At 29.1% G+C, this 18,678-nt stretch overlaps 3 protein-coding genes across 3 annotated transcripts; 2 read left to right on the top strand and 1 right to left on the bottom strand.

Annotated features, from left to right (window-relative positions):
* Positions 1 to 3,645: 3,645 nt before the first annotated feature.
* On the bottom strand, positions 3,646 to 5,972 carry LOC126837017 (uncharacterized). The gene is made up of 3 exons (XM_050570740.1): positions 5,806 to 5,972; positions 5,148 to 5,304; positions 3,646 to 4,035 (listed from the first exon to the last, which is right to left on the bottom strand). The coding sequence occupies exons 1-3, from the start codon at positions 5,884 to 5,886 to the stop codon at positions 3,764 to 3,766; spliced, it is 510 nt and encodes a 169-aa protein (XP_050426697.1). The 5' UTR covers positions 5,887 to 5,972; the 3' UTR covers positions 3,646 to 3,763.
* Positions 5,973 to 7,328: 1,356 nt separating this feature from the next.
* On the top strand, positions 7,329 to 9,314 carry LOC126836706 (uncharacterized). Its single transcript, XM_050570316.1, has 2 exons — positions 7,329 to 7,494; positions 7,943 to 9,314. The coding sequence occupies exons 1-2, from the start codon at positions 7,411 to 7,413 to the stop codon at positions 9,242 to 9,244; spliced, it is 1,386 nt and encodes a 461-aa protein (XP_050426273.1). The 5' UTR covers positions 7,329 to 7,410; the 3' UTR covers positions 9,245 to 9,314.
* Positions 9,315 to 10,043: 729 nt separating this feature from the next.
* On the top strand, positions 10,044 to 12,994 carry LOC126836694 (uncharacterized). Its single transcript, XM_050570304.1, has 2 exons — positions 10,044 to 10,201; positions 10,748 to 12,994. Exons 1-2 carry the CDS (start codon positions 10,118 to 10,120, stop codon positions 12,059 to 12,061), a joined length of 1,398 nt encoding a protein of 465 aa, XP_050426261.1. The 5' UTR covers positions 10,044 to 10,117; the 3' UTR covers positions 12,062 to 12,994.
* The last annotated feature ends 5,684 nt before the right edge of the window (positions 12,995 to 18,678 follow it).

Genomic DNA, 18,678 nt, shown 5'->3' with positions numbered 1-18,678 from the left:
TAGTTGGACTTTATATACTCATAGTTGACCTTCGGTACGGTAATATAAGGCGGGCGATAAAATATTGAGATAACGACAGTGGTTTTGTTGTGTCAGAACCATTAAGTGTCTTAGCAAGCACACGGATCGGGTTTTTCCCAATAAATAGTGTATCTACTATAATCTGTTACACGATTTAGTCGTCTGTGATATCATGTAATGAACACGGGTAGACGTTACTAACCGACAGCTTTTAGCGTCTATTCGTTTCTCACAACTGGTACACCATGTTTGTAGTTTACAAAAAAAATTGTGTTTATAGAGTTGCTACTCGAAGGAATTGGTTCAGTATTAAAAAAGTTACAGTGTATACAGATTAAAAAGAACACACATCAGAGTAAAACCAATACCTTCTCTGCTTTGCATCGAAGCTAAAAGTGTTTAAATTACAATAAAATACAGACGTGTAGCTAGCAAATATTTTTACAATATTAGTTGTTCAGTTATTATAGTGCAGAAATATCATATGACATCGAACATAGTGGAAACTACAAATACTAGAATGTAATTCTAGTATTTACTAATGTAATACTGGTTAGGTAGTAAGGTCCTTACTTGTCCATTCTCTCCATTATAGTATCGACTAATAAATTGTTACAGATCTGGGCTATATCTCTACCGTTCTGATTCACAAATCCGTCCATACTATATCTTATTTTCAATTCAAAATGACCAATGTCAATATCTTCAGACGTAACTGCATGAATTTGGTTCATTCCGTTACTAAAAAAAAAAAACATAATATTTTAATGAGAAATATGTATGTGAAAACATTTTTTCAATCGGAAATATTTATGAGAAAATTATCAAGTCACACTTTCACTACAAGTATTATAGGTAATGTTTAGTAGGTTAAAAAAATTTACTTGAAAACTATCGGTTTACCTACTAGATAAACCTACGACACAACTCTAGAATTATGACAGGAGGTATTTTTCTGTTATTTTTTTATAAAAAAAGTGATTATTCAACACCGGCCCGGATAGAAATGTAAAACTACAAGTAAGTAATATTAAGTATCCTCCATATCATATCATAAAATAAAAATTAAATTGACAATATTTTTTATTGCAAAATACTTAAATAATCTTTTTAATACCTATGTTGTATCTTCTTGACAAGTTATTTTTACTGAGTTTAAAATTCACTTAATATCTCTTATACTTAAGAAAAATGAAAAATTTAGCATTTAACACACACTTTTTTTTAATTCCAATCATTACACCGCACTGGTATAATATCTTATCGACCTTAATATAATATTATATTATATAATAGCTATGAAAAATATCTACCTTCTCACTATTAGTGAGTAACATTTTGTTTATTTTACTATCAATTGTTTTTCATATAAATTACCATACTTACCTGATGATTTAAAAACCAAGAAAAATAATATATTTAAAATATTGTCAGTAATTTAAATAAGTTTTTTTTTTGTGCCTCACAGTTATATAGAAATTATAAGTTTTCTATTATTTTTGTACGAAAATAATATTATACGACACGGTAAATAACAAATAAAATGTAAAAATACTCACAGTGGTTCGTTTATCCGTAATCTGTTGTAAACTAAGACCATTTTGATACTGTAGTGGGGTTAACTAAAAAAAAAACCAAATTGTTGGTATATCAAGAGGCCTAGGTGGTTTCTACAATGCAAACGACAAAAAATACATCGAAATTAATGACTTAAGCTGTGTCGAAGGAGATTTTTCGTTTTCTTCGCAGTTTTCTTCTCAGCCAAAATAAAGCGCTTCAGATCCACAAGGACTATTGCTGTTGAAAAATCGGCGATCTCGTATCGAAAAAAACGTTCTTTGCTGATCCAAAGGCGAAAACACCAAATAAATAAATATTCAATTGGTATCCGTCAAGACGCAGCACCGACCGACTATACTACAAGCTGTGTATAGAATGTAATATGTACATGGGCCGAGCATTATTGATCATATTTCGTCTCATCTCGAGACAATATAAGGGTCAGGAGTCTGCGTAATGCCGTTCATCTCGTGAAGAGGAGGTTGGAATTACTTTTCGTCCTAGCGACAGTGTAGACAAAAAAGATCAATATAAAAACAAATTCTTTTGGTCGTAGTGAAATTCGAAAAAAACAATAAATATCCAGCAATTAATTGTAAGCTCATAAACACACTTCGTATATAATTTGTCGTCTTGCCACACTGCCATAATATTCTTGTGTGGTCTTAGTAATATATATATTGACAACTAGAGGTCGCCACGTAATCCGTCAACACCGTTAACCCTCCAATGCCCACTGTAGTAGAAATGCAACATTTTTATAACATAATAATTTTGTTTTGTTAGAAAAAATACATTTAATTAAAGTGGCGCCCAAATGTATCTAAGAAATTGCTATCGACCAACTGATGTTGTTAAAGTGGAATTTTTAGATGTATACTTTTTTTGCTAAATTTCTGTAATTCCTGAGCATTTAATTTATATAAGACAAACTTTTATATATTACAACATTTTAAAAAAATGGCGAAAATTTGACGATTAAATGCGGAGAATTTATAACTAAAGTCAATCCGACGATTAGTGCTTAGATTATCTACACATTCTAACTTACATTGCCATTGGAATTAATATATTAGCCACTTAAATACATTTTTACTTGTGAGTTGGCCGGTTTTGATCAAGCGGTATTGTCATAAATCAAGCTTTTGCTAAACTTAAAGTGTAGTACTAGAAAGCTGACAGAAATACTCACCTGTTATAATTTTATAAATCAAAATATTCGTTTAAAATAAAACGTAATAGAACAAATCATTTTCTTACAATTTTATAAGAATTAAAAATATTTTCTACTTTTTATCATTTAAAAAAAAAAACATTTTTCTTCTTTAACATTGCAGTTACTTTGCACCGCATTTTGAATTGTTTTTATTTAATTATGCATATCATCCGAGGTATTTTATTATGATCTTTAAAAATTTTTTGGTAACCTTTAGGCTTTTAACGAACGTATAAACATGATTAATTTTTCACCATTTGTATTATTTTGATTTACCCAGCAACCCACCCTGGACTGTACCTGAGGTACGCCAGGCCATACAGCGTACAAAAAACAACACATTGTCCCTAAAAACCAGCTGCTCAACCCCACTGCACGACGATTCCCATTCCCAGGTTACCCTAACCCTCCCGACGGCAATCGTGGATGACTCAGATTACCATGTGTAAATATTAATGTTGCGTCCATTGAACGGGCATAAGTACTCACGAGTCATACCGATTGGTTACCTTCAGTTAGGCCAATAGATTTATAAGTTACCATTCTAAATTATACCTCATTGTTTATATATTTATTTTTTACACTTTAATAGAGTTATTTAATTAAGCACATTGTCGTTATTTATTTATTTAAACCCATCCTGTTTTTTTTACCACTTATAGTTAGAGAAGGCAAACGTGAACGTATATAAAAAGCCAAACGTTACAATATTAATCAATGTATTTTAAATACACAATTTAAAAAACTATATTATACAGAACTCCAATGAAAAAATTAATTTTAGTAGTTACCAAATATTCTTAATTTATCTTCTTGAAAAATTGTATTCATTTTTTTTTTACCTCAGAAATATGTATGGAAAAAATAAGAGAACGATTTATTATTTACCAATTAATGATTACAGTATTAATTACATTAAAGTGTTACATTTGACGATAATAGTGATAAATATTAGTTTTATTATCATTATTTAAATGGCTGATTACTGGAAGATAGTTCAGTTGACTGATTACTAGCAGATGATTCAGTTGACTGATTACTAGCAGATGGTTCAGTTGGTTGATTACTAGCAGTTGATTCAGATCGCTCAAACGTTTTATTAACATTTGTTGTTTCTTTAAGTAGCTTTAGATCTCTTATTTGAAACATCATGTGTTCAACTAGATGTACTAAAGGAACATGACAATCGCGACAAATTTCACTCACTAGATCATGAAATAATCTTTTATTTATGTTGTCTAAAAAATAAACAAAACGTATATTTATTATAAAAATATTTGTATTATTTAAACAAATTAAAATTTATGGAACAAAATTATTTCCCACTCAACTTATACTTTAAATATTATCAATAGTTACTCTCCTTAATATTTACATTATTACATTTAATAACAATTTCATGCTACGTTTTTATGTGCTTAAAACTTTAAAAATCTAATAGTTTTTTACCAAAAAATCATTTTTTATTCATTTTTTAATTCGTATCAGGTTTGCAAAAAAAAAATTATCAACATATTTTTCTTTATTTCGCTTTTCTAAGATTATTTTAAAAACATAATTTCTTAAAATTAGACTGTATCTATATTTATAACATATTCAATGTTTTTCAAAATTTTAATTCACACTTTTTATGACAGTATTTAGTTATACAGGTTCATAAATCTAACACATTACTTAAACTAGGATGATTTTACTCTGACTTATGTTTTTTAACAGTATACTAACAAAAATAGAATTAGATCTAATTTAAGATCATTAAACAAAACTTAGCACCTCATCATTTTTTAACATCTTTTATTAAATTTGTATGTTTGCCAAATATATATGGAAAAAAAAAATTGGGAAAATTTTTGAGGAAGGAAAGATTGTGTTTTCCCACTCTAAAAATATTTTTTTTTTTTAAACCAAAAAAAAATTCGAGTTAGGGATGAGAAGTCCATGTGAATTAAGGAAGGATATCGTCGAGGTAGCAATGGAATCAGCAGTCTCTTCGATAACGACTTCAGAGAGACTTGGGATACAAAGAAATTCCACACTTACCAGAACCGCAAGTACGGAGCAAGAGAGAAATAATATTGAAAATAAAGGGATATAAAATCAAGATTAATAAAGAATAAAGATTATTGAAGGATGGAGCAATTACGCTAAATCTTCATTGTTAGAAGAAGAAATAAAAATAAGAGCATATAGATGTAGAAATGATACTTAATATTTTGCATAAGGAAATGTTGTTAACCTACAAAACTGAATAGGAGCAAGCTAAGAGATATTCGAGACTAACTGAGATACTCGAGATAACAATATTGCGGTTCTCTACTGATAAAAATTAATGATTAAACTAATTGGTTACCTTTTAGTGGAAGTGCACGTTCATGCTCATAAAAGTATTTGTAAACAGCCAATTGAGAGTCATTATCGTCACCGACGAGATATTCAAATTGTTTTTTCGTAAGACCAAATGTTCGATTAAAAAGTATCAGAGCCTCATTGAAAACTTGTAGTACAGCCTAAAAAATTATTTTTGAAAATGGGTTTTAAGTCTGAATCTTTAAAAAAAACTCTATTATAGCCATTTAATAACAGTATAAATAGTGTGCACATACAACTTAGAATTCGAGTAAAATGTCGAAATCTTCATAAAACATATTTTTCTTAGACGGAAAATTTTAAATTGAAGGAATATTCAGTATTTATCAGATTTTTAAATTCCCAAATTTATATTTATCTTTCTAAATATATTCTACTCATAAAATCGAATTGTCCTGTTTTTAATTTTTATTCGAATACATAATGCTTAATAACACTATTTTTTTTTTTTTAGTATTAATTAGAAATTGTTAGTTGCAAAGTAACAAATTCGATGAACTAACGTATAAACCTCATAATTTTTAAGAAAACTACTAAACGTCCATAGATTTCAGTAAATCTTTAACGCCCTATTTCGTGATCCGGAAAATTAGTTTCAGTATTAAGTCTAAAATATTGAATTAAATTTAACTTTGTATTACTTCATCCTCCGGTTCGTATAATTCCTCGACACAAATAATTGTTGACATACACGTTAAGAAAATAATTAGTTTAAGAAACATTTTAACGTATAAATTTAGTGATATGATTTTATAGCTAATGCGAACTTTTAACCTCAACTACAAAACGAATACCTCTTAGTAGTTCTACAGTGGCCAGTTTTAGAGTGAATTGAAATTTGCAAACGTTGTACTGTGGTAGTTTATTGAACTTTGTACGAAATGATAGTTCGCGATGAAAAACACTTGAGTAAACTTGAATACTCGATTTTTACACATTGTTCTTTTTCCTCGATAAAATGTACATATTTTTTTGCACCATTCAATTTCTTAGACCTACCTTGACAAAAATATGTAATAAATCATTATACTAAGGGGAAATGTTATATAATTTTTACTTTAGCTAAACTGTATAAAATATGGTCGATTTATGTTTTGAATTTATAAACAGAGCTGTATAATATAATATAATAAATACAAATCTGAGACCAAGCACAATTGAACACATATACAGGATGACCTTTTATCATGAACCAGTCAATATCTCACTGGGTTAAATTAATAATTTAATTTTTTTTTCATACTATTTTTATACAGTGTGATTTAAATTTTTCACAATTTTGTTTGTTTTTACCCCACTCCCAACTTAGATTTTTTGATAACAACTTTTGAAACTTAAATGGTAACGTATATTTCTTATTACCTTTTTAAATAAGTATTAATGTATTACAAACTCTATTTTTGAAGTTATAAGAGTTTAAAAGTTAGGGAGGGAAGGGAAGTGCTGTTAGGAAATGTTAGAAATTAAGTCAATTTTTTGGGCGTTTTTCTCGATTTTGAAGGAGAAGCCCGGAATTATTTTTGACTCAATAAAATAATTTTTAGGTACGATTGATTTCTGATCTATAGAGGTCTTACACGAAGAAGTCGGTTCTGCTGTCATTGTGGTATTGTGAGTCCAGTCTCAGGTCTCCCGACACAAGAAAATATAAGCACATCGTTGTTAAAACAATATCTTATCAGGTCCGCTAGCAGTAATATTGCTAATAAACCTAATAATTCACCTTTGAATTTTAATGTATCTTTTTTATTATAATAATTATTTTGTATTTATTGAAAAACAAAATTGTCATCAATTTCCAAGTGCTCCCAGCTAGGAAAAATGTGTTATAATTATAATTTAATATATAATAAAAAAATGTGTAAAAACAATAATTAATAAAAAAAAATGATTAACTTTTATAATAATTTACAACTTACAATTATATTAATAGTATAGTAAAATAATAATTCAATTATCTAAACAATTTGTTTATGAAACGAATTGTTATGTCTATGGGAATATTTGTAAATATAGCTGCCACGTTGAATGATACCAGCCTGTGGTTCGGTGGGATTGAAATAATTAATTTATCAAATATTATTTGTATGAACAAGTGTTAAAAATAAAAAACTAAATTATCTACTTATGCTTTTCTAACTATTTAACTAGATGAAAACCTTAAGCTACTGTAAAATGCCTTATGAATATAACAAGTTAGAATACTCAACCCCAGTATATTACTATATCATATTTAAAAATTAAAAATGATAGCCAACATTTGTGCATTTTTGCTATATTGTTTTGCTATAACGTCAAATATAAAAACAACCGAATCGGCAGGTAACCAGGTAAGCATTTTATTTTTTTAATATATTTTTTTCTCTGAAATAATTCGTATTATATTTTTCGGTAGATAGCAGTTGTATTTTTCGATAACGAAAACATGTTTTGTAATATTTAAAAATTTCAACCAAATATAAAAAAAATACTAAGTTTTTTTTGTATACTAATTTTATAGTTGCACAAATTAATTTTTTCTATTATTTTGTAGTCATAATAATAAAATGTTTGACAATATATCAAAATAAACTATGATTATCAGTTGCATCATACTGAAATTAATTTTCTATTACTTTAAGCAAAATATATAATTTGGATAATATTGATTTGGTATGCTGGTGTAGTTATATTTATTTGTTGTCAACAGTTGAATAATTATTATTGAAATAGATATTAAACAACAAAATCTAACTAGGTTAATTTTTTATAATTATGCAAACTTGTTTTTTTTTTCAGGTTACTCCTGTACAATTTTTTTATCCGTTATGTACTGGATGGTATGTGAATACCGTAGATCGCTTGAAAACTTACAGCAAACACCCAGTCGCTATTAAAACTGCAGAACAAAATATTCTCAGCGGATCTTGTGATAACTACAAAGGTATAAAATTAAAAACGAAAATTCGGGCGAAATTAGAGACAAAAGTTCAAGACATCAAATGCAGTTTTTGTGCGATTGCAAAAACAAACATATTGTTCTTGACAATCGTGGTTGATCGTTTAAGGAGTGGAGAGCCTTATATTGTCGACGGGGATATCGTCGAACGTCTTAAAGAGGAAGCCGGAATCGTAGTTCACTTATTGCTGTTTGGAAATATGGAGACGGACAAATGGCTTTGGATGTACTACTTGAAAATCATTGCCCTCAGCCGATACGACGAAAACAAACGTTTCATCCGGGAAAACCCATTCGAAGACGACCAACTGCAAACGGGCGTTTCGGATTTCATCGAATATTGTAAGGCCGAGAAATACCTCCCTTCGGCCAAAACAACAGTGGACTATGTTTTGAAAAATCCCAAAGTATACAAAAACATGTTCAGCGTTCTACGCACTTCCGAATCGATTATCGGTATTTTACTGGACCGTGATTTTTTCTCGATAGATTTTCTATATCTTAAACCGTTTTGGGAAGATAAACGATTGTTGTTCGGACAAATCACCGGAGCCCGCGTCGATTGGAGTCAGGCGAAACACAGGTTCGAGCTCGAGGTGGCCGTGACCAGAGAATTTGTGAAAAACCGCACTTGGATATACGAACCGTACGGTCGCCTCGACCACCAACTGTTGTTGGTGAAAATTATCGATGCCAGGATCTTCTGCCACGTGTCGGTTATACTGCAATTATACGAAAAACAATTATCCATGCTCGACGAACAGACGCTGACACACATCCGAGAACTTATCAACAACGTTCTGCTGGAAGTGGTGAAGTTTTTGTCGTTCAAAGACGATTTTCTACTGAATATCTTATCGGAATTCATGTACGCACAAGTAAAAGACGAGAACCACATAACAGACATTTCGGCAAGAGTTTTAACAAAAGCCAACGATAGCTTAAACGATTTGAACGGTGACGAAAAGGTCGAAATCGATTGGATCGGTTTCAGTCAACGCCAACTGTCCACCGACGTTTTCATGATAAAAGTCATTAACGAACTCGACGATTATTTGAATGATTTTGCCAGCTTTGTGCGGTTCGAATATAAAGTGTTTTTACATTTTATAGGTGTAGTCAAGCCAAAAACACACTATTGATTTCATACTGGTTTTACTTTGGAAACATTTTTTTTAATTAGTATATTTACATTGTAACATTAGAAAACTTCAAATATATTTATTCATTCAACACATTCTATATTTGTATTGGAAAATATACTATTATTATTCATTCTGGCTACATAGAAATTCAATGAATCCCATCTAAAAGCGATCCAGGTTTTTTTTTTAGACTATTTTACTTTTTTTCAAATATCTAGCCGGCATAAGTTGGCACGAATCCCATTTAATTATAACTCAAAAACAAGGTATCATGAAAAAAATAAGTAAATCAAAATGCCGGGATAATAAATCAAAACCAACACGATATATTTCTATTAGATATTTCATAATCATTGAGTATATATTATGCCTAATAATATTATTTACATACACACAAGTACGAATATTACATGTTCAAAAGTACATATATTTTTACCAAACAATCAATTCAATATCTGTTCGTTTATATAGTATATTAAAAAAAATCTTAGTTTAAAATGTTATATATCAATAGAAATATGTTAATAATATAAATATTTGTGTTTAAGAGGACTTTCGTGACTCGTCACACTAGACAATAACGTCGAAAACTATTTTAAAGAATAGGTACGATATATCGTCCGCTGCTATTTTAACTTTAAATTAATAACACAATGTCCATAAATCAAGTTGTAGCGTTATAAAAGTAAAATATATTAACGAAAAAAATTGCAAATTGTATAAACAAGTGTTGTATGGTTTATTACAATTTCAACAAGATAAAAATCTTTGGCTACCATTTACTGTCGTGTGGGTACAATAGGTTAGTATGAATTACACCTTATTAAATGCAATACTTGTATTATATTATAGTATAATTTAAAAATAACTATGATTGCCAACGTGTGTGCAGTTTTGTTATGTTGTTTTGCTTTAACGGCAAATATAAAAACAATCGATTCGGCAGGAAGTCAAGTAAGCATTTATTTTGCAATATTTTTTTTTCTTTAAAATAGTTTTAATTTGCAAATTTTTCGTTAACCTTGATACGTTTAATAATAAAAGAAAGTTTCTACAAAAAAAAAAAAAAAATATATATATATATATATATATATATATACTACGCTATTGTTAAAATACACGTAAAATTTAGTACCTAAACTTTTTTATCGTTGCACAAATTAATTGTTTCTATTAATTTGTAGTCATAATAATACTTATGCAGACGAAATAAATCAAAATAAATTGTTTCTATTAACATGTAGTCATAATAATACATATTCAGTCAAAATAAATCAAATCTAAATAAACTATACTTAACAGCTGCGTCATTCTGAAATTAGGTTTTTTGTATTTTAAAGCTAATTAATCATCGGACAATTCATAGATTGTTTCGAGTCTACATTTATATTTTTAATGGTTTAATAAACACCATTATCATATTGATTGAACGAAAAAATCCAACTTTATTTTAAGTTATTTTTTTTATAATTATGTAAATATATAAATGTATTATTTTAGATTGCTCCTATCCGATTTTTCACTCAAACATCCAATGAAGACTTCGTACTTACTGTAAATCGCTTGATAACATTCAAAAAACATCCAATTAACATCACATCCACAGACGTGACAATTCTGTCAACACCCAATTGGTACACCGTTAAAGATTACAAATTAAAATTGAAAAGTCGGGACAAATTAGAGAAAAAAGCTCAAGACATCAAATGCAGTTTTTGTGTAATTGTAAAATCAAAAATATCGTATTTAAAGAACTTAATAGAAAAGTTAAAAAGCGGAGAGCCTTTTAATAACAATGACGAGGAAATTGTAACGCGTATTAAAGAAGAAGCCGAAATCGTACTTCACCTATTGCTGTCGGGAAACTTAGAAACAGACAAATGGCTTTGGAGTTATTATTTGAAAATCGTCGCCATCGTCGATTACGATGACGATTTCCGGGAAAACCCATTCGGAGACGACCAACAGCTGCAATCCGACATTTCAGAATTCATCGAAAATTGTGTTGCCGAAAAATACCTTCCTGTCACTGCGATGGAATGTGATTTTCTTTCGAAAAAGTCCAAGATATACGATAATTTGTTTGGCGTTCTACGAGATTCCGAATTGTTTGAAGACATTCTAGCCGGCCGTGTCGTTTTGGTGACGATAGCGTTTTTATATCTGAAACCGTTTTGGCTGGACGGAAATCCGATATTGTTTGGACAAATAGCAGACGTCAATGTCGACTGGAGTAAGGCAAAAAAACGATTTGATCTCGAGGTGGCCATTACCAGAGAATTTCTGGACAACCGCATTTGGGTATACGAACCGTACGGTCGCCTCGACCACCAACGCTTGTTGGTCAAAATTATCGATGCCAGGATTTATTGTTACCTTTCGATTGTGCTTGATATTTACCTAAGACAATTAACCATACTCGACCATCGGCTTCTAACACACATCAATAATCTTATATACAACATTATCAACGACGCAATGAGTTTGACGGCGTTTAAAGATGAATTTCTTGTAGCCATTGTGTCGGAGTTCAATTATGTAGAATTAACCGACGTCGACGACATAAAAGACATTTTAGCTAGAGTGAGGACAAAGGCCAATGAGATCCTAAAAGGTCTAAGTGTAAACGAAATCGATTGGCTCAGTTTCGGCGTTGACGAACGCCAACTGTTCAACGAAGATTTGATAACAGAAATCATTGACAGTTTCGAAGACTTTATAAATGAAATAAGAAGCTTATGCTTGCCGTTTGAATATAAAGCGCTTTTGCATTTTATGGATGTAGTTAAAACGTCGGCTGCTCAATATATTTAAATCAATAACACAATATTCATAAATCGAGTAGTAACGAAATAAAAGAAAAAATATCAAATATGAAGTCGAATCAATTAGGAATACTTACTTATGATGTTTACACAATTTAACATAATTAAAACTATGAGCTACCGTATAGTGTTATGGAAAGCTTAATAGGTTTGTAATAGCCGTAATTGTATCATTCATAAAATATTTTTATTTATTAGAGTTTTAGTATATTTAAAACAATATTAACAAAATGTTCATATATAAACAAGTCGTAATCTATTTAATAAAAGTAAAATATCGAAAATAATTTTTTATATAACAAAACCTTAGGAAACAGGTTTTTGTGTTCAGAACTATGATTTTATTATTTAGTCATTTTTAGTCTTGTAAACCAATTACATAAGTCAATAAAATATCCCGTTGTTTTACGATCCGGGTCTTTAGCAAGAATCTAATATTATAGCTTACAGTAAACCTTTATACTACATAGATCAAGCGCTGTTATGTTGCCGAAGTTAATCAACCTAAATGAGTAAATTATATTTTACATAGGTAGTTGAAATTGTCCACAAAAAAAACTCAAATCATTTTCACAGGTTTTTGTTTTTTTTAACCCAGTCACGTTTATAATACATATTAGTAAGGTACTCTGAATTTTTTTATTGGTATAATCTAGACATTGTGAAAGTTACAAGATGCATTATGTATTTTACAAGATTCAGGTTTTATTAAATATTTATTATCATTTTGATAATTTCCTTATCGAGACAATAACATTATTGATAAATAAACAATAGTGGATATTATTGACACATAACAAAGTCTTGAGCTTTTTTTGTAAAACTGCTAAGAGTGCCTATTATTCGGTACTTCAACGAGACATGAAAATGTTCTTTCGTGGTTACAGACTCGTTTGAAATTTTTTTTAAATTTTATTTTACCGATAAAGATTAATATAAAAAGACTTGATTTTATTTTTAAATAAATGAAACGATCCCTTTATTAGTATTTTCTGTAGTTTTCATTTTAATAGTTAAAAAACGATTTTTTAATAAATAAATAATGTGGCATCCATAAATGATTATTTTATTTTATAACAATTTGAGAATAATAAATGTGATAAATTATTATTTTCCTGAATAGTCCTTTCATCCTTGCAAAATAAAAATTATTATTATTACAGTAAAGTATTAATTATTAAAAAAGTAGCAAAGAATGTCATCCACGATGCAATCATATAATTTCTTGATACTAGAAAAGCCTTTATATGAGCCTACGACATAGTAGCGATAAAAGAATCATGTTTCATAAAAAAATCTAAATCATATATTCAAAATAACTCGCCTAAAAGTTAAAACTATAGCATATACAGGTTGTTCTAAAGTTCCAAAAATGAGCTTATTTAGAGCCGTTATTGATTTTTTTTTACAAATTATGACTTTTAGAGGTATTTTTTTATGCACATTTACGCTTGAATCCAGAATCTTACCATAGGTCCTTTTACTTTTAAAGCCTAAATGGGGACTCGTATTTAAGAAAACTGTATATTATGTCATAGACCAATTTTAAATTTACCTTTGTTACAATTTTTAGACCGCAATTCCTAAAACTTTCCTTAAAATAATTGAAATAGAGAAAACATTTCCATCTTATCTAGGGGAATATTGTTTTGATTGTCAATGTTTATTGGTCTATGTTGTCCATGTTTAAAGAATATTCTATACGAATTGGAATTAATTCATTTATTTTTCAATAAGTTAAGGTGCACTGTATTTAAAGTTAAAAAATTTGTCAACTTTTTAGTTTTTTTCTCAGGTTTGGAAGGGAAAGAATAAACTTTATAAACTATTGGCCAGTGTGTTTACGCTTGTGCGTTTTAAGATGTCAAGATTGTGAAAAGAACACCAAGCATAAGAAGTAAACTCGTGTTTCGGTCCTGTACTGATTGTATCGCTATAACAAAAAAAATGTTATTATATTTAAAATGTTTTGGTAACCGTTTGAATTTTGAAAAATAAAAAAAGTAATATTTTTTGACAGGAACCTAGCTTGAATCAACTGTTATAATCATATTATGCCACCCAGATAAAAATAACATAAATTAACAGTAATTAATTTAATAAGGTTATTGAATTAATTGTCGTAATATTTTTAAGTTTTGCCAAGTAAGTAATAATGAATAAAAGAATGAATTATATAGATTATAAAAAAAAATTTACCCAGTAGACAAATCACATCCATTTTCTTCTTCAACTTCAATTTTAATTTTGTGGACGATTGATTCTCGATTGAACGATTGTACTATTTAACATCCAGTTATTTTCGAAATTCACAAAAATATTAAATTTATTATTGATTCAAATCAAAAACTAGACTGAAGTATTAACTTATAAAGTTTTATAAGGATAAAAGTTTTTCATCAGATACTTGAGCGGTGAAGTGTATCCCTGCAGAAACCAACAGTTTTGTGTACTTAAAATTCACAACCCAGCTAGAGAGGAATCAAGCAATAAGAATATTATCATGATAATATTATACATTTTTATAATTGACATTTTGTTGACAATATTTGTTAGGCAATTGTTGATAATTTAATACATTCCCTATCGAAAAGATGTTAAGCTTTTTAACAAAAACAAATGTTTTCTTTTTTTTTTAATTTTATTTTTGAAAACATTTTTGTTTGTGTTATTTTACACTGATATATATTTTCTAATTACTGTATATTTAGACGAGCTTATGCAAAATTATTTTTTTTTTATTAAATCGCATTTGTTCAGACTATTTATGACCTATCTTCAGACTAATTTTCAGCTCTTAAAAATTAAAAAATAACATACAGTCTTACAATTGTTCCTTAAAATCACATAAGGGAGACTTATTAACATAAATTAAGGCAAGCAGAAGAACATTTTACACGCTTGAAGGATATGCGTTTGTATTATTATTATTATTACAATGTTTGTACAAATTATATTATTATTATCATATATTAAGTTAATTCTGTTGGGTGTTAAACAGATTAATGCAGACAAGGTCGAAATTAAAAGAACCAAAAATAAACGGAAATAAGCGAGAAAAAAAACGAGTGAGTCGTGGAAATTAGTCACAATAAATCTCATAACGGGTTCTACATGAAATAAAATTTTAAAAGAGCAGAACTTATGTGCATGAACTTTATTGAGATACGATTAATATTATTTTATATATATGATATTATCGGTTTATGATAACTATAATACGATACATAAACACAAGACTGTAAGTTGTTCAATTTTCGCTGAACAACAAGATATAACTTGTAATCCAACAAATAAAATTAAGAAACCAATTTCCCAAGCTAAATAATTGGTTACCACGTTAAGGTAAATTTGAAAACTCTTACTATAATCATAGCTGGTGGTGTGATTAATATTAGTTCTCGGTTTGTTGTTGGTCGTCGTCATTTAATATATTTTGTGGGTTTCAAATTAGATGTCCTTCATCCCTATATAGGGACTCTAAATCAGCCATATTTATATAATATAAATAGTTATATCGCCGCCCCGGTAGAACAATGACACAACTGCAATAATTGAAATTTTACAGGAGAATCAAAAAACCAAATTATTTTCACTAAAATGTTAATAATTCATGAATGCACAATTAAATATGAAATTGGGGCTTGGGCAATTATTACAATACAAGTCCACTAATAGGTCTATATATTTTTGTTCGCTATATCCAAACACATTGAAGCATTTAGTCCATTTTACCAAATTTTGCAGTTGTCTTTGTTCTATCGGGGCGGCGATATGATAATATACTATTTCAATTAATATTAAATGAAATATTATTCTAATTAACTGTTTATAAACAATTAACAGATGGATTTATTAATTTATCACGTTCGTAAAGAGGTCGGAGCCACGTCACGGCCGCGACTCGACCGCTCTCGGCTGAAATTAGAGTCGCGCCGAGCAGCCGCGCGGCTACAGGAATCGCACCTTTCAGGTTTTGTTTTATAAAAATAATTTTCGATATTTTGCTTTTGTTAAATGGATTACGACTTGTTGATATATGGCATATGGTATAATATACTGTTATACATTTTGTTAATATTGTTTTAAATATACAAAGCTCTAGTAAATTAAAATATTTTAGGTTTTCTATAACATTATACGGTAGCTTATAATTTTAATTAATATGTTAAATTGTTTAAATATCATAAGTAAATTTTCCAAATTTATTCGACTTCATATTTGATATTTTTTCTTTTATTTCGTAAATAAGTTGTAACTTGATTTATGAATGTTGAGCAGCCGACGTTTTAACTACATCCATAAAATGTAAAAGCACTTTATATTCAAACGGCAAGCATAAGCTTCTTATTTTATTTATAAAGTCTTCGAAATTGTCAATTATTTCTGTTATCAAATCATTGTTGAACAGCTGGCGTTCGTCAACGTTGAAACTGAGCCAATCGATTTCGTTTGTACTCAAACCTTTTAGGATCTCGTTGGCCTTTGTCCTCACTCTTGCTAAAATATCTTTTATGTCGTCGACGTCGGTTAAGTTTGCATAATTGAACTCCGACACAATGGCTATAAGAAATTCATCTTTGAAAGCCGTCAAACTCATTGCGTCGTTTATAATGTTATATATAACATTATTGATGTGTGTTAGAAGCCGATGGTCGAGTATGGTTAATTGTCTTAGGTAAATATCAAGCACAATCGAAATATAACAATAAATTCTGGCATCGATAATTTTGACCAACAAGCGTTGGTGGTCGAGGCGACCGTACGGTTCGTATACCCAAGTGCGGTTGTCCAGAAATTCTCTGGTAATGGCCACCTCGAGATCAAATCGTTGTTTCGCCTTACTCCAGTCGACATTGACGTTTGCTATTTGTCCAAACAATATCGGATTTCCGTCCAGCCAAAACGGTTTCAGATATAAAAACGCTATCGTCACCAAAACGACACGGCCGGCTAGAATGTCTTCAAACAATTCGGAATCTCGTAGAACGCCAAACAAATTATCGTATATCTTGGACTTTTTCGAAAGAAAATCACATTCCATCGCAGTCACAGGAAGGTATTTTTCGGCAACACAATTTTCGATGAATTCTGAAATGTCGGATTGCAGCTGTTGGTTGTCTTCGAATGGGTTTTCCCGGAAATCGTCATCGTGTTGGACGATGGCGACGATTTTCAAATAATAACTCCAAAGCCATTTGCCCGTTTCTAAGTTTCCCGACAACAATAGGTGAAGTACGATTTCGGCTTCTTCTTTAATACGCGTTACAATTTCCTCGTCGTTGCTACTATAAGGTTCTCCGTTTCTTAACTTTTCTATTAAGTTCTTTAAATACGGTATTTTTGATTTTGCAATTACACAAAAACTGCATTTGATGTCTTGAGCTTTTTTCTCTAACCTATCTCGACTTTTCAATTTTAATTTGTAATCTTTTATGGTGTCCCAATCGGGCGTTGACAGAATTCTCACGTCTGCGGATGTAATGATAATTGGATGTTTTTTGAATGTTATCAAACTATTTATGGTACGTACGTAGTCTTCTTCGGATGATTGAGTGAAAAATCGTATAGGAGCAATCTAAATATTTACATAATTATAAAAAAATAACTCTTAAAATAAACCAAGTTGGATTTTTCGTTTAACAATTTTGGGGGCTCCAATGTATAATTTCATGTATCACACATATTGACATAAATTGATTCGGTATGACTCTAATTTCTTTAAACGCCAATTTTTAATAAGATTTGTATGTAAAATGATTGATGAAATGTAATATTTATTTATGTAAATATGTGTGTACCCATTTGTAATAATAATGAATATTAAACTATGAACCATGTAAATGCAGACTCAAAACAATCTATGAATAATTATTTTGCTATAAAGTTTATAAATCTAAAACTTTATTCAGTATATGTATATGAGTTGTATGTGTATTTTAACAAAATAACGTTGTATATTTATATATTTTGTATAAAGTTTATGTTATGATAAAATGGTTCATTAACGTTAAAGAAAAATTTGTAAATTGCTATTATTTTATAGAAAAAAATATATTTCAAAGTAAATGCTACCTGGTTACCTGCCGATTCGATTTTTTTTATATTTAACGTTAAAACAAAACAACATAACAAAAGTGTACAAATGGCAATCATTGTTATTTTTTATATTGATTTAATTATAATAAAATAGTAAAATACAAGTATTTCGTACAATATGGTTTGTATTAACAAGACGGTAAACGGTAGCCAAATGTTTTAATCTTGTTAAATTATAAAAAAAAACCATAAGTAAATATTTTATTTTTATAATTTTATTCGACAACACTTGTTTATACAAATTTCAATTTCTTTTATTATACTACAGCTTGATTTATGAACATTGAGTAAATGATTTAAAATTTAAATAGCAGCGTACGATAGTCCACTTTAACACATATATTTAATATTAATATATTTCTATTGATAAAATTTTAAACTAAGATTAAACAGTTATTAAATAGACTGTTTGGTAAACATATATACCACGTGTACAATTTTAAAAATATAATATAGCATAATCTATACTCAATGGTTTTGAATTATCTAATAAAAATACATTATGTT

The sequence above is a fragment of the Adelges cooleyi genome, unplaced genomic scaffold, assembly GCF_023614345.1.
Source record: "Adelges cooleyi isolate 19-005CV unplaced genomic scaffold, UGA_ACOO_1.1 ACOO_flye_CR_arks_rails_tigmint_CR_PRNA_247, whole genome shotgun sequence".
NCBI lineage: Eukaryota > Metazoa > Arthropoda > Insecta > Hemiptera > Adelgidae > Adelges > Adelges cooleyi.
Note: the sequence above shows the minus strand (reverse complement) of the source record. Positions and strands in the feature narration are given on the sequence as shown.

What these genes read in the sequence shown, in the direction of transcription:
- LOC126837017 (XM_050570740.1), bottom strand. Translation starts at nt 5,886, where the DNA reads ATGTTTCTTAAACTAATTATTTTCTTAACGTGTATGTCAACAATTATT. An exon ending in TATACGAACCGGAGGATGAA is followed by an intron (nt 5,305 to 5,805) that starts GTAATACAAAGT and finishes ATAATTTTTTAG; the next exon opens with GCTGTACTACAAGTTTTCAA. An exon ending in ACGTGCACTTCCACTAAAAG is followed by an intron (nt 4,036 to 5,147) that starts GTAACCAATTAG and finishes TTTATTTTTTAG; the next exon opens with ACAACATAAATAAAAGATTA.
- LOC126836706 (XM_050570316.1), top strand. Translation starts at nt 7,411, where the DNA reads ATGATAGCCAACATTTGTGCATTTTTGCTATATTGTTTTGCTATAACG. An exon ending in CCGAATCGGCAGGTAACCAG is followed by an intron (nt 7,495 to 7,942) that starts GTAAGCATTTTA and finishes TTTTTTTTTCAG; the next exon opens with GTTACTCCTGTACAATTTTT.
- LOC126836694 (XM_050570304.1), top strand. Translation starts at nt 10,118, where the DNA reads ATGATTGCCAACGTGTGTGCAGTTTTGTTATGTTGTTTTGCTTTAACG. An exon ending in TCGATTCGGCAGGAAGTCAA is followed by an intron (nt 10,202 to 10,747) that starts GTAAGCATTTAT and finishes GTATTATTTTAG; the next exon opens with ATTGCTCCTATCCGATTTTT.